A 26,176-nucleotide genomic window follows, 5' to 3' on the forward strand; every position below is an offset into this window, starting at 1 on the left:
TGTTAAAGCACTGTGTTTGTGTAACTAGTTCCACAGCCTTTTTTTAGGTAAAATGCCCAAATAATAATTTCTAGTTGAATGAACATATGATACAATTTCTTCCCTGGGGCTCAGTTGGTAGAGCATGGTGTTTGCAACGCCAGCATGGTGTGTGCAACGCCAGGGTTGTGGGTTCGATTCCCACGGGGGGCCAGTACAAAAAAAAAGAAAAAAAAAGCATGAAATGAAATGAATGCATTCACTACTGTAAGTCGCTCTGGATAAGAGCGTCTGCTAAATGACTAAAATGTCAATTTCAGAAAACACATTTTAAGTTGATTTAATTTTTGCCTACATTTTCTAAAGTTGGGCCAAATATTTTTTTTTTAGGTTCAGTTAACAATTGGACCGAAGAGTTGAGTGAACTAAAAAGGCTGTGGAACCAGTTACTTAATAATAATAGTTTTTTAATTGTTATTTTTTTTTAACAGTGAAGGGTTCTTCGGCGGTATACACTTCTTAGAACGTACACTGACTGATCTGTCTGTTTACCAATCAAAGACGAGCAAACCGGATATTACGTTGCTGGTGACAGCCTCTAAAGTGCACCCTGCCACAACATTATTGTCCATATGACTGTCACACCGTCAAGACAAAACAAAACTATCGCCACCAAGATGATCTGAACAATCATACAAGACTTATAGGCTACACACAGTAAATGGCTCGGTCAAGCCTCACTTGGTTCACCGTCCGTATGTGACCCTTTCCCCTGTTTGAACGCCCCTCCTCAACATGCTCTACACATACATTATTGCGCTCTCCAAAGGAAGAAGACCCCGAGCAGACCACCAACAACACAACATCCGTGACCACGCCAAGACAGCTCCACCGAAACCAACAACTCAAACGGTGGTAAACTAACAGATTTCAAGGCCATGCTCTGGGGTGCATGGTTTATAGGAGAAAAAAGTTTCCTTTCTTGGATGCAGAGAGTGAACTGACTGAGCTGTACAAAGGGCTGAGACTGTTCTTCTGCTGGTTACGCGCTCGTCTTTCATTTTATTTATATGTGGGTGAGCAAGTGTAGCACCTCCCAGCTTCTTTGGTCATAGATCTGCTCTCCCCTTGTAGACTATACACTGTACGTACAACATGCATGTTAGATTTAGCGCGGTCCTATAGCTGAGGAGGGACCCTAGGCTTGTCCAAAGGGCCCCCTCATTCTCACCACCGTCCACGATCTCTCTCCTGTACTTCGGATCGCAAGATAGTGCTGAAACATGCCGAGACACTTGCAGTGCAGCTCGGTTCCATCCCAGGTCGGCGTGACGGGTGCTGTTTTGTAACTGGATCTACTCTGGGGCATGGTCTGCCTCACCACAGCTGAAGAGAACTATTGCAAATGACTTAAAAGTGCAAAGAGTAGCAATAACTGCCCAATAGCGAGGTGAAGAATACAGAAGATCTATCTATACACCAATATTCAAATCGATGTTCGATCAAGCCACGAATATGGGCGATGAGATCGCCGAGGATCGCAACAACCCCCGCCTTGGATCCAACTCTCAGTGCCGTGACGGGATAGACAAATGCCATACCGAACTAGGGGGCAGGTCGCCGGTGCAGAGCACAACCGATACCCCGGGTACATCGGCTTCCACCCCGACCTCCTCCAGTGAAGACGGACATGATAAACTTTTAGGAGTGGACCCAGACTACTGCCGGAGGATTTTAGTTCGAGGTTAGTAACGAAATATTATTTATTGTTGTTGTTGTTTCGAAAATGGAAATCTAGAAGGATAAATTGCAAAAAGAGGGCACATATTGTCTGCATAAGTTACTGAACAAAACCAGGTGTTTATAATTCTTAATATTTGAGAATTTCCATTAAATGAATTTAATATATTTAATGCATTTGCAAATATACCACTATTGCAATCACAACTACTAATAGCCTAATTCTACAACTACTACTACTAGGTTACTAGGACATGGTGGCCAAGTAACCTAACCTTCCCTGTAGCTCAGTTGGTAGAGCATGCTGTTTGCAACACCAGGGTTGTGGGTTCGATTCCCACGGGGGGCCAGCACAGAAAAAAAATGTATGAAATTGTATGAAATGTATGCATTCACTACTGTAAGTCTCTCTGGATAAGAGCGTCTGCTAAATGACTAAAATGTAAAATGTTACTACACTGCTACTACTACTATAATACTTTTACTCTTACAAATAAGCAAATAGTTGCAGTGATTTATGGTAAATAAAATCAAATAAGGTATTTCATATGCAGGTGAAGATATAATACTATATGTCCAATATACTTAAAAAATGAATATATAGCTAGCCTATAAACTGACAGCATCTTTATTTTAAAAGACTCCTGATAACTTTTTGGAACAAATTTGCTATAGAAGAAAAATATTCTAGCGAAATTTTAATGAAAATGATGAACATCAGAGATTAAAATGTACAGTAGAGTTTAGAGATAATAATAACATATAATAATAGCAGTAGCTGCTTTGTACTATATGAATCAACAAATTATAAGTAATTATTGGCAAATAAACTACTTTTTTTTTTTTAAACACACAAACCATCATGTGCACTTCTGTGTGTGTTTATTCATGGCCATGTTGTTATCTTTGTTTGAGTTAAGGTATTATTACTCAAAATTAAGCAATATGTTGTCCATGCTCTCTTTGATTAAAAGAAATGGAGCCCCACCTTTCTAGGCCTATTGCCATCTTTGGATGGAATTCTCCAAAATGTGTAGACTCACTTAATAGTTATTTTAACAAAATAAATATATATGTATTGTGGTTCTTAGGATCTACAACTTCTTTTAAAAAAAATGCGTTGAGAATGAAACAAAGCATAAGTTAGTATTTTCAATTTGAAAATGTATATTTGTGTAATTAGTGGCCGACTCTCTGCATGAGTCACACAACTGTTATCTCCATAGTTTATTTCACCATGTCCAAATATCTTGGAAGTGTATGCGGCAATGATGGTAATAATGGTTCAATAGTTTGTAGTAAATTATGACAATAATCATTGTGGAAGGGAGGGGGGACATCCCCTCAACAGCATTCCCTTCTCATAACAAAACAACACCATGCCATATTTGGTATATTACTAGTTACCTTCCTAATGCGTATTAAAATATAGTAAAATAGTTCCAGGAGTATGCATTTGCAGAAATAACTTATATTTAAAAGAAGAAACAGTTTGTAAAACATGTCAAATTGTTAAAGGTGTGTGCAAAATTACATAAAATACTTATTGCATGTCAAATAGGCTATAATAGTTATAGGCTATGTGACTGACTGACTTTGAATAAAATGAATTGAATGTAACTCAGTAGTTTTGTTCAGAGCGTAATGACATCTCTTTGCACTGCTCTTTAGTCAGGGGTGTAAAATGCATTATAATGTCAATGTCAACAATCCCTAAAGTATACAGGTGATTTTTTTTGGTTTGTTTAATCCTTAGTGAGACAATATCAAAATTATGAATATGGATTTCTAACTAAATAGTCATAGTGAGGAGCAAAAAAACATTTGATTGAAGTTTATTTTGAAACTTTTGAACTTGTAGGCCTATTCATAACATTCAACCACTTATTTCTAAAATAGCATATCCATGCCCCTTACCCGGATAGTTTTCACACCAATGTGAGATGAATATTTGTCGTGGATACCGTAACACCAGATATCAGTTAATCACCAAACTATTAGCCCACAGAAGCACTGATATATTAATTTATCTTCTTACAAAAAAAAGTTTCCCCCCTATTTATGTACATTTGATTTTCACCAAATGTATAAATTAACCTTTCATTTGAACAACGATAATCATACACATCACCTACAGGAAAGGTCTACATAATTGAATTCATTGCGCGTGCCCCGGGGCTGAATCTGAACAGAAAGCCCGGTAATTGTAGAAGTGAACGGCCTCAGCAGTAGACCGAGATTGATTAGATGTGGTGAGGGGGAGCTGAGCGCTTTTGGCAGAGTTGCTCCGGACACCAACCTCGCAATACCCGGTGTCACTATTTGTTTTTAAAAGCTGATGATTGAATGCGCTAGGTACCGCTTGAGAAGCCGAGGTCAGAGAAAGGCCAGGCGGTCTGTCTACGTGCAAAGTCTCAATGTGCGTGCAAACCGTTTGAAAGGCCCTGCTGCAAAGTTGTACATTTTGAGGATTTTAATCTTGGTTATTATGAATGAGTAGATGTTTAGTTAGAAGTTAGAAATATTCACAATGTTGGAACGCGTCTCTGTAGCTCTTGCTAACACCATGGATGCTTGCATGGAAGTTAGACAAGCTCTACGCAGAGACTGTGCTGCATAGGCCCCATAGATGCTATTTCCTCATGAAATGTGCAATATATAGGCTGTAGGGCCTACATCATACGAAGGAAACTTCAAATAGTATACGGTGGTTACGCATGATGCAGTAGTATAGTATATTTTATATATATATAGTATATTATATAGTAGTATATAATGTTCCATTCTTTCAAGGAATTCAGATTTTTTTATATCTTCTATAACTTTGATTCAAATTAAGTTTTGCTGAGGAATTGAAATAGATTTAGACGCAACATGATTCGACAGATCTAGGCTACCGCTCCTCTGACATATTTATTTTATTGTGGGACCCAGCTTGGTTAGCCTATATGTTTTGCACTTAATAGGTTTTTGGTATTGCATAAATAGCATCTTAGGCATATGCCATACTTTTATATAAAAACACACATTTCATGATGTTTTCTTGAACAAAACGATTTCACGTTGTCCCTTAAATTACTATATTAAACGTTGTGTACTGATGCGTCAACTAGCCGGTTAAACTATATATTCTCCAGGGTGGGTTCTAGGACTCATGGCAAATGAGGTTTAATTTGAAATATAACTCTGAGAACATGCTCTTCAAAAATGTAGGCCTACTTGCGCTGAGAAAGGCAATTACGTACCGGTAGGCCTATAATTTAATAATGGGATAGGGACGTATCTTTCAGTTCTCATTGTTCTGGCTATAACTTTTTGAGAATATTCCCACAAACACGGCAAAAAAGCAAGCTACTATAGTGAATGTGTGAAACTCCGAGGTAGCCTATTCCCCCCCCAAAAAATAGTTTTTTGTATTATTTACGGATATTGTGATTCTTACAATATATTATCCATCTATTACTCCTGCCCCTTCTTTATTTATTTTACTACAAACTTGACTAGCCTATATTTCAAAGGAAGACAACTAGATGTCAATGTCCTCATACTGAAAATAATGATCACGTCAAGAGATTATTCTTATATTGCGTAGGAGCACAAAGTTTAACAATATTTTCCTGGTCGCTCCAAACAAATAATGACATTGGTAGGCTACTACAGTATATACAATTGTAATAAGACTATTGGACATTTCACACACTGTCTGGCTGTATATCCACAGATGCCAAGGGAACCATCCGGGAGATCGTGTTGCCAAAGGGTCTGGACCTCGACAGGCCAAAACGAACGCGGACATCATTCACCGCCGAGCAGCTCTACCGGCTCGAGCTCGAGTTCCAGCGCTGCCAGTACGTAGTCGGCCGCGAGCGCACTGAGCTGGCGAGGCAGTTGAACCTGTCCGAAACACAGGTAAGAAACATACATCATTTGACAGTGTAGGACTATTTCTTCAGAAGTGGTGAGTTATCGATAATATATTGATATCCTATTGTGCCAATAAAGACAACTTGTGTAGGTAATCTTGAGTCCCCATTGTGGGCCTATATATTCAAATATTATATTGAAAGGTATGTTTTTTTTTAAAGGAAGGCTATCATGATATCTCATCGCTGTGCACAGTTGCATTCTGTAATGTCTCAAATGTTTTTATACCCAACATTTGTCAAGGAGTTGCATCTATTAAAGAGAAAGCACGACATGTACATCTAACATGATAACCAATGTATTTTTTTTGGAAACTCCAATGGTCATCATGTTATAGGCTAGGATTTGCGCAATGGCTCCATTCTTGGGTTCTATCCGTGAGTCCATATTATCAGTGCTGACTTTTCTTAGCGGGAATTCACAGTAGCTCCATCGCCAGACGTCTCATGTAAATAAACCAAACAACAAAACTACCTCGGTGCTTTACAGTAAGTATTCAATAATAATAATAGCCTCATAATAATAATAATAATAGGTATTTGTGTTATTTCAACTTTTTGTTGTAGATAGCCGTGGGTTGTAGCCTATAAAACAAACTTTAGTCTAGACAACAGTAACAACGGAGAGATGGATATAGGCTAGGCTGCTTTAGCCAGTGCCCTCCACATGAATCATTGAGCAAGGATGGAGAATAACACCCAACATGGTGTGAAAGAATAGGGCCTCGTTTGTTATTTGCCAACTGATGCATTACTAGGCCTCTGATCCAATTCTACGAGTTATGTCTATATAACTAAACTAGTTACGTCGAGTTATCATCATTTCCACAATACATTTAGTAGGCTAGACCTAACGCAATGTGTGGTCCATAAATCCATTCCTGAAAATGAAAGATTGAAAGGGTTGGTGTGAATGAAAACACTTGTTAAATACGCTATAGGCCCTATTGTCGAAAGGACTGTGTCCAACACCAAGTAGCCTACAGTCAAACTGCATCTCCCTGACCACTGATAAGAATCACCTTTATTCGCATCGTACATTTTATATGTACCAGGAATTTGACCTGGTGAAATGGTGCTAACCACACAACTGAATATATTCAGGCAGAATATCTAAACGAAGAATGTACACATAATCCACATACACTATGTACGCTATAGATACAGCAAAAACGGAACAATTACACATAGCTGAAAAATTGACAATTGTCCAGCGAATTGATAACCCCTACAGATCAATGGCAATGAGGGAGAGGAGACGAGACGAGGAAAGCAAGCTAATACTTTTGGGACGCAGCCACATTCATGCAATGTTCTTCAGGGCATAGTAGTGGCTGTCAGTGGGAGGGGCCTATTTCTACCACTTTTTAGGGGAAAGAAAATGTATGGGGTATATGGGCTACTGGGTGGCAGCAATACATCGGTTATAGGCATACAGCTTACCCAGCCATTCTTTCAGATTGTTTAAAACTGTAATAATCACATATTTCTATAGTCAACATTGTCAGTCATCATTTAGCTCAGTAACCGAAATACAAGGTACAAATCTGTCGTTCTGCCCCTGAACAAGGCAGTTAACCCGCTGTTCCTAGGCCGTCATTGAAAATAAGAATTCGTTCTTAACTGACTTGCCTAGTTAAATAAAGGTAAAAATTAAAAAATTTAGGCTATTGAAAACAATACCCAGAAGGTGTTGGAGCATTTTAGAGCAATTTCTTGAAGCTGTATCCATTGAAATTGCGCACTTCGTCTGCTAATATATTTTTGCTTTGATTGTTTTGATCATTTACAACGTTGAACAGTCCCAGGAGCAAATTTGCATATAGGCCCTAATCAACGAATTTAAAATTAAAAAAAATACCCCAAAAAACAAAGAACAACCACATTAGGCGATTAATCATTCTGTCTTTTCTAAAAGCTTTCACTTTTTATGTTTCAGTGAAGTTCAATTTCAGAGTTTATATTTTCACTTTGTTCGAGTAGACCTAGAGGCTCTTAGCTGCATCTTTATGAGTTGCTGGTATTCAAGGCTTTATAAAGAGTCAAACCAGTGATTTGATTTTCAGGTCCACTTACGCAACGTACGCCTGTATGTGTGTTTTAAAGCATCGCCATTTGAGAAGTTATTGCTTATGGGTTTTGAGAGAGAGTGGTCGTGAAATGTACGACCGAGCGTAGTAATAATAGCTTTTATGAATAATTTATAATACTAACTCAGCTTAACTAAGGCAACATTATACCTTGATGGTCAGAAACACGATTTAATCTTCCATTTCAGGACGGAGTGAGTACTGAAATGCACATTTGGGAGAAAAAAATCTACTCTGATTTCTGAGTGCGTTTTGGCAACCTCATTCGTATTCATCCTCTCCAAATATTTCCAGTCAAAGTCAAGTTCATTTTACAGCACCATCCAATACATTGTATCCACAATATTCTGATTCTGTAGTGTCCATGCAGCCTCATAGGCCTGTTACTAATGTCAACATGTCCACTTTGGCATCCAAACAAACAATATATTTCTAAGTAAAGTCACACCAAGTTATTCAACTAAACAAAACGTTCAATGTTATATCTAGTATATCTAGTTTAGCACAATATTCCAGTAAACTTCAACCCAAGGGTATCACAAATCCTATTTTTGCTGTTAGCTATGTAGATGTGGGCCTCTGCATGGTTTGGTAACTGCAAAGAGTGTTTACATCAAACGGCTCTTCACTTAGCGCCTACTGAGACATTTAAATGCCCATTCTCTCGTCGATTTATTAAATTATTGAATTCATCAAATGCTATACTAGGTCCTACTTAATTTGTCAATAAATAATAGCCTAATATCAACATGTAATCGAATAAATGTAATAGGCTCTTAGCCTGAACCTTAGTGCATCCAACAACGTAATAACATGTAGCCTAATTTAGCCAAGCATGTTTTGTGCTGTAACATATAGCTCAAATTGCTCAATTTAGACATTGGTAGGCCTATTTTATATTCCGTGTTACCAGCACGAAATCTCGGTCACGATAGGCTTCATTGGGCTTAATAAAACATGTCGTTTTTATAATGTTTATTAAGTTATCTAAGGCAGACCTCAATGGGGGTTGACCTGTGATATTGCACTCACTGGGCACAGACGTCAGTTCAACATCTAGTTTGATTTACATTTGGTTGAGTTGCCAACTAACGTGAATTCAACGTGAAATCAACGACTAAATGTCACTTAATTGGATTTACGTTAAAAGTTGAGTGAAAAAATATACGAAATTCCCTTATAGAAGATGCCCTTATTTATGACTTAAATACGTTTGGTCACTATCAAAATTGCACAAGCAACGAGCCACAGTCTACATTTACATTTAGCCAAAATGTCATGAAAGATATAAGATAATGTCCTTATTTTGCTGTTCGTTCACGTGATAGGCTAAACATCAAACGTTTTATTTAGGTATGACATGAGTAAGCCATCCTTATAATATAGCCTCATGTAAGACAACTTATTCAATGAGGTGTCAATGTGCTTTGGGCAACCTAAACAGTTTCGCAGTAAAAACAAAGTTAATTTCCAGACCAGTTGTGCGTAAAAGCTTTGAGTTCACCAAGAGACACGAGCTACATGAAAGCAAACTATTTGAGAGGGGGATGAATAACATTTCAAGTAAAATCCTCCCTCAATCAGGAAACACCTCGCCTCTCCCCAGAGCCCAGCAGGTGGCTCCCCCTTCCCGCGTAACGCGGCGGGGAGCCCCGCGCTCTTTGGCACGTTATGGAGGTTGTCTTGGGGATGCCTGTGCGGCCACTAAGTATCGCCTACGCCAGGTGCACCTTCCTAGCGGGCTAAACGCTGTCGATTCACAGGCACTGTAGGGGAGGAGACCTGTTACTTTAGCAGTTAGAGGAGTTACTTGAGCTCTGGTGAAAGTTTCTCATAATTTGCAAATCAGTATTCTAATTTTTTTGGGGGAAACACGGGGATTGAGACCAGTGAAGCATGAAGCATCCACTGACTTCACCTGTTGTGTTTCAAAGACCTCTCCATTATGAAAATTCATATTATATCAGGGGATACATTGATAAAGGCATGGTAATGGTTTTGCTATAGCTGCTATGACTGACTCCTCTTTATCGGTTTAGCAGCACTGACTTACTGAGCTGACAAAACACTCAAATTACATTTCTGGGTGGTTCTGATTCTGAATGTCAAAATTGTGCTTGCTTGGTTTTTCGACAATTGTTTTCTCAGACCCTTGTTTTACATTTAAGCTTACAAGTATATTTTGGGTTGACCCTCGGTTAATACCTCCATACAATTTGGAGCCCTTTCATCCCGTCCACTTGCATTCTCTTCCAATATTGAAACGTGATTCAATTCTCTCTATCAAACCACCGAGTAGGCTTTTTCAGCTTGCTTGAAAAACACCATAGTCTAAGAGTGTGCCCGAAACAGCGCCTTACTCCCCATATAAAGGGGCCCTACCCCATAGGACTCTGTTTGAAAAGGAATGCACTATATTCGAAATAGGGTGCCATTTCAGACACACAGTAGACAGTGTCTAATGATTGCCTTTCACATCGATAAATGTTAATGCCTTTCATTCTGTTAACTTTTAATTTGAACTGTACATAAGCTATACATTCTACAATGTGAGGAATGAAGATGTCTTATTGGTGGGTGGTGGCCCTGGGAGGAATGGAGATGTCTTATTGGTGGGTGGTGGCCCTGGGAGGAATGGAGATGTCTTATTGGTGGGTGGTGGCCCTAGGTGGAATGAAGATGTCTTATTGGTGGGTGGTGGCCCTGGGAGGAATGGAGATGTCTTATTGGTGGGTGGTGGCCCTAGGAGGAATGGATATGTCTTATTGGTGGGTGGTGGCCCTAGGAGGAATGGAGATGTCTTATTGGTGGGTGGTGGCCCTAGGAGGAATGGAGATGTCTTATTGGTGGGTGGTGGCCCTAGGTGGAATGGAGATGTCTTATTGGTGGGTGGTGGCCCTGGGAGGAATGGAGATGTCTTATTGGTGGGTGGTGGCCCTAGGAGGAATGGATATGTCTTATTGGTGGGTGGTGGCCCTAGGAGGAATGGAGATGTCTTATTGGTGGGTGGTGGCCCTAGGAGGAATGGAGATGTCTTATTGGTGGGTGGTGGCCCTAGGAGGAATGGAGATGTCTTATTGGTGGGTGGTGGCCCTAGGAGGAATGGAGATGTCTTATTGGTGGGTGGTGACCCTGGGAGGAATGGAGATGTCTTATTGGTGGGTGGTGGCCCTGGTAGGACAACATTTTTAGCACCATTTACTGAAATGACTTTTCTGAAATGACTTTTCCCTCTGACTGAAATGATGGTCTAGACTGAAACAATTATGTTTTACAAAATACTTAAGCGAATGAGGGTTTATCTTTTTACTCTTGTCTAAATGATGACAAGATATCGTAATCTGTCACCTGACGGGCTCTCAACCCCCTTGGACATAAAGAAGTTGTGTCAACATAGTTTCCATGTTAGTTCAACATGACTATTACGTTATATTATTGTTCAAAACTGGTTTGATTTTGGGAAATGAGACAGTTATGCATATAGCTGCCCAGAAACCTCTCTTTACCTACCCAACACTCTTCCCATCCCAACTGGTACCAACCATGATGTCTGGCCACTATCAGTGTTTACCATCACCAGGGACCATTTTACTTACATTGCATTGTATCAATTTATTGTTCTCTGCTGCCCATCTGTGGAAAAGCCATGGATTTAATGGTGGAAGGGGCTGTTTAAAACTGGTTTATCCTGGGCTGGGACAAATGGTAGACGGCTAAGTGACAAAATGTATGGAATCACAGTAGTTTCTGTGGAGTTTTGGACAAAAGCTGGTTTTAGCGAGCTGGCATGACCAAACATTTGGATGTATTTTGATCTATCAAGGCAGCAAAGCTTGCTAACATGCACAATCAGATGGGCTGATGGAAAACATCCACAACCATGTTTGTTTTAGAGACTTGTGTGTGAAGTACAGTGAGTGCTTGTGTGTGTAATGTCGATCATGTCTAGAGTGGTATGCAGGTCTGCGATACTTGTGTCCAACCTCCAACCCTGTATTCTGCAGAATTGAATGCAAGATCAAGACAGAGATATGAAATGCTGGAAACATACTGTAGAAACAAGGGGTAATTTATTCTATGCTGTACTGACCCTAGATTTTCGCGCTTGAGAGAGATACCAATAGAGATACAGACAGACAGACAGACAGAGGGACTGACAGACAGAGATAGAGAGAGAGAGCAGAGACTCAGAGAGTGGATCTGATCCTAATCTTACTAAAGCCCTGTGAGGAGGTAGGATCCGAGGACGTATTAAAAAGATGCATAACACCTCTGTTTTGAAACATCAGCTTGTCCGAATCCTATACACACACATCCTTACTAATACCTTCTCTGCTGACAAACATCCCTCTGTCACTTCTCCTTCTGGGGAGCTCAGCTCTTTAGACCCGACCCACAGTAACCGTCTTAGTGCACCACTGGTACATGAGTGGCCATATGTATGCAGGGGCCAGGAGTTTTCCCTAGCCACGTTGAATAACCGGACCAGGGATAACTCCAGGGCCTATGTAGAGTTTCCACATATACTGTAGTACAGAGTCTCTTTTTATTTTTTAACAGCAGCAGTTGGGCTTCTAGAGCAGGTTTGGGGTCAGTTGGCGTCAAATCAGGAAGTAAACTGAAATTCCAATCAAATAATTTAAATAAGGGTATATAGTTTTAATGACTTCATTTTGGGATTTTAAATTCAAATTTGTATTTGTGTTTATTATGGATCCCCATTAGGTACTCTTCCTGGGGTCCAGCAAAATTGAAGCAGTTATACATAAAAAGTAAATAAAAAATTCAATATCATCATAACAGATTTCACAACATATTATAAGTGTGTGCCCTCAGGCCTCTACTCTACTACCTGATATTTCTAACACAAAATCTATGTGTACATGTGTGTATAGTGCGTTTCTTATCGTGTGTGTATGCATGTGTCTATGTTTGTGTTGCTTCACAGTCCCCGCTGTTCCATAAGGTGTATTTTTATCGTTTTTTTAAATCTAATTTTAATGCTGGCATGAGTTACTTGATGTGGAATAGAGTTTCATGTAGTCATGGCTCTTTGTAGTACCGTGCGCCTCCCATAGTCTGTTCTGGACTTGGGGATTGTGAAGAGACCTTTGGTGGCATGTCTTGTGGGGTATGCATGGGTGTCAGAGCTGTGTGCCAGTAGTTCAAACAGACAGCTCGGTCTATTCAATATGTCAATACCTCTCACAAATACAAGTAGTGATAAAGTCAATCTCTCCTCCACTTTGAGCCAGGAGAGATTGACATGCTTATTATTAATGTTAGCTCTCTGTGTACATCCAAGAGCCAGCCGTGCTGCCCTGTTCTGAGCCAATTGCAATTTTCCTAAGTCTCTTTTTGTGGCACCTGACCACAGGATTGAACAGTAGTCCAGGTGTGACAAAACTAGAGCCTGTAGGACTTGTTTTGTTGATAAAGCAGAACAGCACTTTTTTACGGACAGACTTCTCCCCATCTAAGATACCATTGTATCAATATGTTTAGACCATGACAGTTTACAATCCAGGGCTACACCAAGCAGTTTAGTAACCTCAACTTGCTCAATGTCCACATTATTCATTACAAGATTTAATTGAGGTTTAGTGAATGATTTGTCCCAAGTACAATGCTTTTAGTTTTTGAAATATTTCAGAGAACGCATGGCTCTTGACTTTCACCTCTCCCGAGTTCGAACAGGAGTTGCAGCAATGGGACAAGACTGTAACTACCAATTGGATATCACGAAATTGGGGAGAAAGTGGTTAAAATACAAAAAACCTGCGATTCGTCACATGCACTAGTCTGTGCTGTTGTCACTCAGTTATTGCTTTGCTGTCGGGACATTAATTTGTTTGTCTTGGGCTATCACCAAGGATGCAAAAAGCAGGGGTCTGAGTGTGTGAGTGTGTGTGTCTCTCTCTCTCTCTCTCTCTCTCTCTCTTTCTCTCTCTCTCGGACTCTGTCTCTCTCTGGGTGTGTATGTATTTACATAGTATGTGAACACCTGCTCGTCGAACATCTCATTCCAAAATCTTGGGCATCAATATGGATTTGCCACTCTTCTGGGAAGGCTTTCCACTAGATGTTGGAACATTGCTGTGGCGACTTGCTTCTATTCAGCCGCAAGGGCAATAGTGATGTTGGGCGCTGATGTTGGGCGACTAGGCCTGGCTCGCAGTTTGCGTTCCAATTAATCCCAAATGTGTCCAATGGGGTTGAGGTCAGGGCTCTGTGCAGACCAGTCAAGTTCTTCCACATCAATCTTGACAAACCATTTCTGTATGGACCTCACTTTGTCCACGTGGGTATTGTCATGCTGAAACAGGAAAAGGCCTTACCCAAACTGTTGACACTAAATTGGAAGCATAGAATCGTCTAAAATAGTTATTGTATGCTGTACCGTTAAGATTTCCCTTCACTGAAAATAATGGGCCTAGTCCAAACCATGAAAAACAGTCCCAGACCATTATTCCTCCTCCACCAAACTTTACAGTTGGCACTTTGCATTGGGACAGGTAGGGTTCTCCTGGCATCCGCCAAACCCAGATTCGTCCGTCGGAATACCAGATGGTGAAATATGATTCATCACTCCAGAGAACGCTTTTCCATTGCTCCAAAGTCCAATGGCGGCGAGCTTTACACCAATCCAGCATTGCGCATGGTGATCTTAGGCTTGTATGCGGCTGCTCGGCCATGGAAACCCATTTCATGAAGCTCCCGACAAACAGCAATTTTGCTGACATTGCTTCCAGAGGCAGTTTGGAGCTTGGTAGTAAGTGTTGCAACCAAGGACAGATGATTTTGACGTGATATGCGCTTCAGCACTCGGCGGTCCCGTTCTCTGAGCTTGTGTTATCTACCACTTCGTGGCTGAGCCGTTGTTGCTTCTAGACGTTCCACTTCACAACAGCCTATGACGGTGCCACGTTGGAAATCACTGAGCTCTTCAGTACGGGCCATTCTACTGCCAATGTTTGTCTATGGAGATTGCATGGCGCTGTGCTCGATTTTATAAACCTGATAGCAACGGCGGTGGCTGAAATAGACAAATCCACTAATTTGAAGGAGCGTCCACATACTTTTGGCCATGTAGTGTATGTGTGTGTGTGTGTGTGTGTGTGTATCTGAATGTCCTTCGCTGTGCATTGTTCTCAGTAACTCCCAGACATTGTCTGGCTAGTCGTCTGGAGCACGGAGGGCACAGGGCATTACGTAGTCCTACAGATGTAGGAGAACGAGAGCGAGGACGAGACAGAGGCAGGGATTGTATAAAAGCTGAAAGGGTAGGACACATTTTTAGGAAGGAAGGGAGACAGACAGACGTGGGCCTAAACCAGTTACAAATGTTGTTGCATTGTCTATTCATTGCAGAGTAATATTCATTATTTTAAAAGTGTGAGCAAGAGGTGAAGGAATTTTATGTACAGTGATTGATGTCCTACTCTGGCCTTGTACAGTCTCAGGTTGTAAAACTGACGTTCAACACATTTGACACAACGTTCTGATACAACTGATCTTTTTTGGTGATACAACAGAGATATTACCTGCACAAAAAACGTTTACACAGCCATTGTCTGGTGTCTCCGAAATGCTTTTGTAATTTATATTTTTTTGTGCAACAAATCTCTTTGAAGGATGTGTGTGTGTGTGTGCATGCGTGCAAGGCCTTCATTTCATTCACCGGGAAATAGCGTAACGCAATTATCTCATTGGATTAGCAAGAACAACAAGCCGAATTGGTTTATCTAAACCTCGACATCATAGGACCTTAGGACGAAGGGCTTGGCCCACCCCGGGGTGGGGCGGTGGGCGGAGCGGGGAGGGGGACAGAGCGGGGAGCAGAGGGCCTAATAATAGTCCCAAGTGCTTTTGCACTAAGGAGGATTAGGGAGCTACATCTACCAGTGAGTGGCTAAGATGGGGTCGACCCTTGGTTGAACCTGCCTGGACATGTGTTTCAGTAACGCAAAGGAGGGATTGAGGGAGGTAGGGATGAGGGCAAAGGAGCAGGGCACGAGGGCGGGAGGGTGAGCAGGTGAAAAAAGGTGAAAACGATGACGAGATAGGGGGTAGGAGTTAGAAATTGAAACTGGGGCCGCGTTTGGATGAGGTCCCAGGTGTTAGAACAGAACGTGGGATTGGAGAGAGAGAGAGAGAGAGAGAAGGGCTGTGAAGGAAAAGGAACATTTGTCATATTCATCCATGTACAATGTTACCGTACCGTTTCCATACAGAACATTTTGTAATCGCTACCGTAGAGTACTCTTATAGAAAAGAAAGTCATTGTTACCATAGAGTTTCCCTATAGAAAAGGGCCATACAGTCATATAGAAAACGAAGTCATTGTACTCCTAGACCGAGGCCAGGCGGTCAGATGTTCATCACATGTGTAGGATCAGCGGGGTCGCGGGGGAACGTTGAGCCTCTTCCAGGGTCACAGAAAGTGTTCGAAATATTGTCAGCAGGTGTCCATCCCGCTTAATGGAGCCAGGCTTTTCTACCCCACAGACTCTCTTTTGAGAGATTAACTAGCTTCTCACTAGTACACCCCATTATTTGGTCACACCTACAGCCTTTAGTAGCTTTATAGGGCATTGATAAAGCCTTCATAAGAACGATATGGAGGCTTAGGAACAAAGTCATCCTACACAAAGGGTGATAAAAGTGTTACCACTTTTTGGCCAGCCTAATCCTATATATATCTATTTTTTATAGCATTACATTTTCTAATGAATCATTCTGATGTGTAGGTCTGATGTCTTCATTAGACACCGGCTATCTGTCTGCATGTACAGCCGGTGTTGCGTTGCTGATGTGACTGTAAATAGCGTGACATCCAACACTTGAGCTGCTTCAGTTCGGTAGACTCACGCATGGACTCCCAGTTGACCTTTGCCCTGGGTTAGTTAGCCCTAGCAGGTGGCTCAAACTAACACCACTCCATCCCTGCTTGTTTTCTGCTTGTGTTGTTGTGGTTTGGCAGTGTTTAGTACTAGTGGACTCAGGATTATCCAGCTCTGTCCTGCACGCTCTGTCTTGCCCTACCTGCTCTACTCTAACCCTTGTGTTGTGAGATGGAGTGTGTAGTAGTGGACACAGGCCTACAACCCTGTAGCAGTCCAGCTATCCAGAATGTTCTACTTTTGCTGTATCCTCTCCTCTCCTACCTCTGTTCTAACCACCCCATGCCCAGCCTTGCTCTGCCCTGCCCCGGCCGTGCCCTAGCAGAGCAGAGAGCAGAGGGGAGCGGGAGATCTGCAGGGCAAATTCAGGTCATTGCCAGGCCAGCTCTCCTCCTCTCTCTCTCTCTCTCTCTCTCTCTCTCTCTCTCTCTCTCTGTCTCTGTCTCTCTCTCTCTCTCTCTCTCTCTCTCTCTGTAATCTCTGCCCTAGCTCTCTCTGTAATCTCTGCCCTAGCTCTGAACCCTGGATCTCATTAGGATGGATTTATTTCCAATAGTGTATATGTACGAGAGGGTAGAGATTTGTTTTCTTTCTCTTTTCATAATTCCCGCATCTCAGTCCCTGGCTAAGCCACGCCCCCACCGAGGAGGCGGAGAGAGGTGATTGTGGGTTTTCACCCAATGGGGAGGCATTAGGGACACAAGACTCCATCTGAGGTTTTGGTTTGAAAAACCCTGGTGTGGGAAGTGGTGTTATTAGCTTAGGCAGATGCACTATATACATAAAGAGGGTTAAGACAAGACCGAGACTATGTGGATTGAGGCCCAGGTCTTTACCCTAAGTCTAAGATGTGGCATCAGTGTCCTTCTCAGCGGGGGAAGATCCCTTCCCAATCTCATTATGTACATACTAATGGAACCGCTGATACGATGGTGACCTGAAGTCCTGAGACTTAACTAACCACCAGGACCCCAGGTGTAAACAACAGTTTTATTCAGGGTTGGGGTCAATTCCATTTCAATTCAATTAACGTAAAATGTAACTAGAAATGTAACTGAATTCAGATTCCACATTTTCCTGATTTGAAAAGCATTGAAGAGAATTGGAATTTCAGTTTACTTCCTGAATTGATTGGAATTGAAATGGAATTAACCCCAACCCTGTAAACAACAGTTCTATCATATTGCTTTCACCTGTCCAATCAGATCGACTCTTTAACTGAGTGAATCTTTTTCTTGATTCTACCTCCATTGTCCTCCTCCTAGAGTGTCTGAATATTTTCCCCCTCTCTCTTCAAGGTTACCAGAGATTATGTGTGTGATTAAATGTTAAAGAGAGAGTTGTGGTGGCGACTGGGGAGGTTTCTGTCCTGTGGTTGCCATCGGTTGCATGTTTTATATACATATGACCTCTCTGTGACTGCTGTGTGTGATGTGAATGCAGCAGCTCAGCTCTTGGTCATGTTGTGTTGTGTGTGTCCTGTACTTGCCATGCTGCTGCTAATCATATAGGTTAGCTAGGTCCTACTCATCATTGATGCTTTCCAAATGGAACCCTATTCTCTAGTGCACTATATAAGGAATAGGTTGCCATTAGAACGCAACCCATGATATCCCTCCCTCCGTGTGTCGGCTAGGCTATACGGCGTGTGCACTGACTTGAGAGATGGCATGTTCAAAGCCACATCCTCACATTATTCTGCCTGACTGTCAAATCAGCAAATTGTTGTGAAACGTTAATAATATTACATGAACACTTTATGGTGTCTAGCTGCAAAAATGGAAGCCGCTTGGTGCTCAGTCTGCTGTACCAATAGCCCAATCCCCTTTTTAGCTGGATTAGATGGCAGGGTTCTCAAAATAAACAGGTGATGCGTTGATGGTCGCAGAGCATGTGAATACTATGCAGGGGCGTCATGTACCCCAAAAATCTGAGGGGGCAGAAAATATGTGAGGATGGCTGTGGGGTTGGAGAATTTAGCATTTTTCAAATACCTGAAACAGCTTTTTTCCCTGCAATCTAGAGCCATAATCATTAAGCTTAATTCTATGTAAAAAAAAATAAAAAAAATAAGATATATGTACACTACCATTCAAAAGTTTGAGGTCACTTAGAAATGTCCTTGTTTTTAAAAGAAAAGCTATTTTTTTTGTCCATTAAAATAACACCAAATGAATCATAAGTACATTAATTGTTAATGTTGTAAATGACTATTGTAGCTGGAAACGGCAGATTTTTTTATGGAATATCTATATAGGCGTACAGAGGCCCATTATCAGCAACCATCACTCCTGTGTTCCAATGGCACGTTGTGTTAGCTAATCCAAGTTTATCATTTTAAAAGGCTAATTGATCATTAGAAAACCCTTTTGCAATTATGTTAGCACAGCTGAAAACTGTTGTTCTGATTAAAGAAGCAATAAAACTGGCCTTCTTTAGACTAGTTGAGTATCTGGAGCATCAGCATTTGTGGGTTTGATTATAGGCTCAAAATGTCCAGAAACAAAGGCCTTTCTTCTGAAACTCGTCAGTCTATTCTTGTTCTGAGATATGAAGGCTATTCCATGCAAGACATTGCCAAGAAACTGAAGATCTCGTACAACGCTGTGTACTACTCCCTTCACAGAACAGGGCAAACTGGCTCTAACCAGAATAGAAAGAGGAGTGGGAGGCCCCGGTGCACAACTGAGCAAGAGGACAAGTACATTAGAGTGTCTAGTTTGAGAAACAGACGCCTCACAAGTCCTCACCTGGGAGCTTCATTAAATAGTACCCGCAAAACACCAGTCTCAACGTCAACAGTGAAGAGGCGACTCCGGGATCCTGGCCTTCTAGGCAGAGTTGCAAAGAAAAAGCCATATCTCAGACTGGCCAATAAAAAGAAAAGATTAAGATGGGCAAAAGAACACAGACACTGGACAGAGGAACTCTGCCTAGAAGGCCAGCATCCCGGAGTCACCTCTTCACTGTTGACGTTGAGACTGGTGAGAGAGGGAGAGAGAGAGAATTAGAGGGAGCACACTTAAATTTACACAGGACGCTAGATAAGACAGGAGAATTACACCAGATATAACAGACTGTCCCTAGCCCCCCAGCACATAGACTATTATAGTATAGACACTGGAGGCTGAGACGGGGGGGGGGGGTCGGGAGACACTGGGGGGGGGGGATGTCAACAGACCACCAACTTACTACCCTGAGACAAGGCTGAGTATAGCCCACGAAGATCTCCTCCATTGCATGAGTTGCATGTTCAATAATAATTGTTAACATGATTTTTTTATCAAATCCTACACGTAATTATCTGTAAGATCCCTCAATAGAGTTGTGAATTTCAAGCACAGATTCAACCACAAAGACCAGGGAGGTTTTTCAATGCCTCGCAAAGATTTGCACCGATTGGTAGATGTGTAAATATAAAAACGTAGACGCTGAATATCCCTTTGAGCATGGTGAAGTTATTCATTAGGATTTGGTTGGTGTATCAATACACCCAGTCACTATAATGATACAGGCCTCCTTCCTAACTCAGTTGCTAGAGAAGAAGGAAATGATGGTGATTTTAAAACAGTTACAGAGTTTAATGGTTTTGATTATGAGAAAACTGAGGATGGATCAGCAACATTGTAATTACTCCACAATATTAACCCAAATGACAGAGTGAAAAGAACGGAGGCCTGTAGAGAATAAAAATATTCCAATCCTGTTTGCATGATCTTTTTGTCCTGAATACAAAGCGTTATGTTTGGGGCAAATTCTTATACAACAAATCACTGAGTTCCACTATAAAACACACAGGTTCATGACAGGTCACCCATTGAATGGTGTCATGAGCAATACAATTCACCAGGCAAAACTTGATCATAAAATATAAATAACAACAGCTGCCTGGCGGAGCCACCATCACCGCGAGCACGGGGGAGCATGGGGAGTGACGCTTGGAGCAAGACCTACAACAACAAAAAACTATGATAGATGACAGCTCTGAACGCAGGGCGAACTATGTTTAGGACAGACGCCACTTAAAGGTGCTGCATGGTCAATCCAACGTCTGCATTGGCCGTGCGGCATTTGCGGCGATGTGGCCTCTGCAGAAGTCAGGGCATTCATACTTCTTGCGCTGTCGTGAAGGAAGTTGTCAAGAATGTGAGTTTGTGTTTATACAGGACCTCCCGCCTTCACCTACCGTCAACCAATCATGTAAATGCGGAGCTATACGGAGCCCTCCGCATTGTTACAATATTTGAGAGGCGCACGGAGACGTGGTATAGAGCTCAATTTGGCCCGCGTCACACCATCCATAAGGCGGCTCCGACCACATTTTCGGATCAAGCATAAATTGACTCAAAGAGTTGGCTCCGACCAGAGCGCTGCAGCTCAGACCTTCGCGGTTTGGACCGACAGCCTGCGTCTCGTGCTCCTGCTCCAGGATATCAAGGAGACAGAGGACGAAAACTGCAACGAAAGAGAGAGCATGGTTAGGGGATGCTCCAATCACAGGAGGAGGGTGATTAAAAAAAAAAAAAGGTTTATACAATTTAGCATAGACCATCTCCAAGTCACAGCACACACATGCAATCAATTAAGGGCAATCGGAAATGTATTAAGGTCAATCATTTGTGAGAGCATGCAAAGATTAGTGATAATTCAATTCATGGGCGAGCTCAAGTCCACCCTATGACGTGTGTGTGAGCAAAAGCATCTGATCTCCCCTGACCCCCCCCATTCCCTGTGTATTGTGTGTGTGTGGCACATGCCTTGCCCCCCCCCCAACTCTACAGTACCACACACGCTATACATTAAACCACTCGCGCATCAATGAAACATCCAGAAACAAGGACAGTCAATGTTCAGTGAGCTACCCTCACGAATGGCACGCTGTGTGCTGTGTAGAGAAGTCTACTGTGTAGCCCTGCCTACCTACCACAGCACAACACTTCACTCTGTCCTTGCTTTGACTCAGTCGAAACAGGTTTAGGTAACACCAGCACCCCAACTACCCTTAAAAGCTATTGCTGGGCTTATAGTTTTGTCGTACTTGGGAAATGTGTTGTAAACTTTGCACTCATAGACAAAAAAACAGATTCACTAACTCTAACTTTCACTGGCTGACAAGGTCCCCATTCCATTCCAATCGCACACAGACTCCTCCCCCCTGTCTCGATCAGGCACCTTAGTGAGAGAGATGAGGGTAAAACCATCCAATCATGGTCAAACCCAGTCAGAAAAACAACAGTGTTGATCCAATGAGGTGTACTTTGGATTGCTTTTGTATGTATGATGCTTGTGTCTGTGGGTGTATGGATGGCGAGGCACTTTTGTATTGGGTGTCACCAACGTGTGCATATTGTGGGCATATCATGTCCTTTACCCTAGCTTCCACTGAAAGCCTTCAGTAATGTGTTGGGTAACTCTCTCAATTTGGAGCTGCCTTCTTGACAAAGACTCCCTTGAAAATGTGATATTTTAAATCTCAATGACGACTTCTGGATTAAAGTTTCATGCAACAGAATTAACTGAAATCCAGTGATGGCTAAGATGATCGGTGAGAATGAATCTGGGGCTGCCTAGCAGTTAAGAGCTTTGAGTCAGTAACCAAAAGGTCGCCGATTCGAATCCCTCAGCCAACTAGGTGAAAAATCTGTCAATATTCCCTTGAGCAAGGCCCTTAAACCCCAACTGCTCTGGATAAGTGACAAAATATAATGTGTTTGTATGGTTTTAACTGTACATCAGTAAGAGTTATTATTTATCCTGTTGTCAGCTGTTTTAGTGAACCAAACCATTTAATTAATAAAACCATGTTTTAACGCTTTAGCTTTTCTCTCCCTTCTTCTGTCCTTCCAGGTCAAAGTGTGGTTTCAGAACCGTCGTACCAAGCAGAAGAAAGACACAACCAAGGACTCTGACAAGCGCTCCTCCTCCACCTCCGAGTCGCTGGCCACCTGTAACATCCTGCGCCTCCTTGAGCAGGGGCGCCTCCTCTCCGCTCCGCCCCACAACCCCCTATTGGGCACCCACCACCCAGGAAACGGAGGCTCCTCCTCCTCGCCGGGTAGCAGCACACCACCAGGAAATGGCGTTCATGGGGTGGGCGGGACTTTCGGGCTGTCGTTGCCCTCCCTGGGTGGGACTCCGCCCTCGTCGCGTCTGGGCGTACCGCCGTCGCACTCACTGTGCTTCTCCATGCCGTTGCTAGGGGGTGCTCATCATGAACTGGCATCCGGGTATGGGTGCGGTTCCTCTGCGTTCGAACCCTACATGCGGCTAGACAGCATCTCCAAGGATGGCGATCTGACTGGGAAGAAGACAGTTTCCTAAGGGGCGGCTATTTGGGGTTTTGGGATGGGGTTGGGATGACTCCCCCCTCTCTCCCTCCATCGCTGCCTCTGGTCTACCACCACCTATCCACACACCAACACTGTTGTCCGTCATTGGTTGGATCACCAACATCATTGTCCAAGATTGGCTGACAAGGATGGACAGACAGACTGCTGGGAGGAGGTGCACCCCAGAAGGAGCAAGGCTATCCTTGCGCCGCCGTGTTGTGTCATTGGTTGCACCCTGTACCCACCCGTTCTCCAGCTACTTGCTACTGAATATCGTCTATAGATTGCATTGCAAGCAGTGCAACCAGTTACCCTTTCAATACATTACATACTTCCCAGCAAAATGACTAGGATTCTCATCGTGTGTGGCAGCTTTCTGCCAGAACGTTCTACGTAAAATAATCATACACTTTAGCAGTTTCTAATATTAGTTCGTATTGTATAGTGTCCAACACTGATTCCTGTAAATTCTTTATTTGGTTGGTTGTGTGTGTGTGTGTGTTTTAAAATGTGGACAAATGGTGTGTAAACTAAAGCTAGTCTTAGGTCAAATCCATGCTAAGAAATATAAAAAGAAAAGGTACTGGGGATATGTCCTCGCCAAAGTAACGGGTTAGCGATAGCGCTGTTAGCTTCATCGCTGCTCTGCGCTACACCCTCACGTTGTTTTGTCGTACAATTAACTGGAGTAAATTCGAGGTCAACTTGATGAGCTTGACCCACTGACCTTTTCTCCCATGAGATGAACTCTTGATATGTAATTCACCAGTGAAGCAGTATCACTCTGCCCGCAGTACGCGTTACCATTGGCTACAGAGACTACTCTCTAGTTTAAAGCAAGCAGGTAACCCTGACGACCCCCGTTCAGATAATCTCAGAATGTTTTGAAACACAAAGGGTTTATCATCATGGGGGGTGGGGGATTTGTATTTGTTTTTAGTGTACATAAAATGCTACCCATCTATCCGGTACGTATACTACCACATCACCTGGTATTCACCACTCCTTCTCTTGTGGTTGAATGTTGATCACCTAGGTTTGGTGCGCATGCATGCATACACACACACACACACACACACACACACACAGAGAATTCCTAACCGGTTCATATCAATACTTCTCGTGATGTGATGTTCTGATAGGTCAACACACACAGGTGCAGTATGCGTCATCGCTTTTTAACTGTTTTTAATGTAAATCTTTTCTCAGATTGGGACTTTCAAAGCCAGTTGCTTCTTTTTCCCTTCTCGTTGTTATTATTTAACAATGATATTTGGCTATTCCCTCCCAGACACTCTCCTGTGCACATAATTTACCTTTGATATAAAGCACTTTATGTTCCTAGAAGCTTTTCTACATTTTTCTCCCTTATTTCTGGTTGAAAGTATGTTCTCATGAAAGTTATTTGAGATCTTGAGATATCAGATATTCACAGGTTGTATCACAAATGTCACCCTTTTCCCCATATAGTGCACTACTAATCCTCCCTACAGTCACTCTCCCATAGGTACAGTTTTAAATGCAATGTATTCGGACTACCCATTGAGGTGGCAGGTAGCCTATTGGTTGGAGTGTTGGGCCAGTAACCGAAAGTTTGGTAGATCAAATTCCCGAGCCAAAAATCTGTCGTTCTGCCCCTGAACAAGGGAGTTAACCCACTGTTCCTAGGCCGCCATTGTAAATAAGAATTTGTTCTTAACTGACTTGTCTGGTAAAATTAAAAAGACAGCTTAAGAGTTAGTTACAGGTTCTGGATTCAGTTGTTGAACATACAGAGAAGCAGGAGGACACATGTTTTGATTTTTCCCAAAGAGACCTGAAGCTCTGAGCCGTATTGACTGTGACCAGACAACTTTTTTCCCTATGCTCTGGCCATTCATATTTTAATTCCATAAGTAATATCGGATTGCTTTTATTGTCAGTTGACTCTCTTCATGGAGTCACAATAGGCCACGTAGATAGAGACATCTTGAGCCCCCTATCTCTTCTTCTCGTGAGGTCCCTGGTTGCTACATGATGACATCAATAAAACATGGCTGACCTCATCCTCACAAATAAACGCTGAGGTAGGCTACGGTGTTTGGTCGTAATTTTCTCATGTTAACCCTAACGTATATTAGGGATACACCGATATTACGTTTTTGGCCGATACCGATATCCAATATTTTCTTTTCCAAAAAACCCTATACCGATAACCGATATTTAACATTTTAGCGGCCTTTTAAGCATTCTTGTACAGTTAAATAGTTGAAACACACACACACAAACACACACTTGAGGTCAACCGATTATGATTTTTCAACGCCGATACCGATGCCGATTATTGGAGGACCAAAACAGCGGTACCGATTAATTCGGCCGATTTAATAAATAAAAGAAAAGAAAAAAAGAAAAGAAAAAAATAAATACTGTATTTGTAATAATGACAATTACAACAATACTGAATGAACACTTATTTTAACTTAATATAATACATCAATAAAATCAATTTAGCCTCAAATAAATAATGAAACATGTTCAATTTGGTTTAAATAATACAAAACAAAGTGTTGGAGAACAAAGTAAAAGTGCAATATGTGCCATGTAAGAAAGCTAACGTTTAAGTGCCTTGTTCAGAACATGGGAACATATGAAAGCTGGTGGTTCCTTTTAACATGAGTCTTCAATATTCCCAGGTAAGAAGTTTTAGGTTGTAGTTATTATAGGAATTATAGGACTATTTCTCTATACGATTTGTATTTCATATACCTTTGACTATTGGATGTTCTTATAGGCACTTTAGTATTGCCAGTGTAACAGTATAGCTTCCGTCCCTCTCCTCGCTCCTACCTGGGCTCGAACCAGGAACACATTGACAACAGCCACCCTCGAAGCAGCGTTACCCATGCAGAGCAAGGGGAACAACTACTCCAAGTCTCAGAGCGAGTGACGTTGGAAACGCTATTAGCGCACACCCGGCTAACTAGCTAGCCATTTCACATCGGTTACACCAGCCTAATCTTGGGAGTTGATAGGCTTGAAGGGGTGGGTATAATTTGTGGAACGTTCCAACAGGAATCTGTTCCAAAAAAACGTAAAGTAAAAGGTTGCCAACCAACAACGCATACAAAGTAGCAACGCATACAAACCTAGCTAACTAGCTGCCGAATAGGCATCAACTCACCACGTAGCTTATTCTTAATGTTTGTCCATAGGCAACCAGAGTGAGGACA

General features: G+C 42.0%; 1 protein-coding gene across 1 annotated transcript; it reads left to right on the plus strand.

Moving 5' to 3' along the window:
• The first annotated feature begins 591 nt into the window (after positions 1–591).
• Positions 592–25,424, plus strand: vax2 (ventral anterior homeobox 2). The gene is made up of 3 exons (XM_014207058.2): positions 592–1,723; positions 5,441–5,628; positions 22,483–25,424. Exons 1-3 carry the CDS (start codon positions 1,474–1,476, stop codon positions 22,954–22,956), a joined length of 912 nt encoding a protein of 303 aa, XP_014062533.1. The 5' UTR covers positions 592–1,473; the 3' UTR covers positions 22,957–25,424.
• The last annotated feature ends 752 nt before the right edge of the window (positions 25,425–26,176 follow it).

Source organism: Salmo salar, chromosome ssa07 (genome assembly GCF_905237065.1).
Source record: "Salmo salar chromosome ssa07, Ssal_v3.1, whole genome shotgun sequence".
Classification (NCBI taxonomy): domain Eukaryota; kingdom Metazoa; phylum Chordata; class Actinopteri; order Salmoniformes; family Salmonidae; genus Salmo; species Salmo salar.

Excerpts from the sequence above, each read along its gene's own strand:
- vax2 (XM_014207058.2), top strand. The coding sequence starts at position 1,474 with ATGTTCGATCAAGCCACGAATATGGGCGATGAGATCGCCGAGGATCGC. Across the intron at positions 1,724-5,440 it reads CCGGAGGATTTTAGTTCGAG|ATGCCAAGGGAACCATCCGG; the intron begins GTTAGTAACGAA and ends GTATATCCACAG. Across the intron at positions 5,629-22,482 it reads TGAACCTGTCCGAAACACAG|GTCAAAGTGTGGTTTCAGAA; the intron begins GTAAGAAACATA and ends CTGTCCTTCCAG.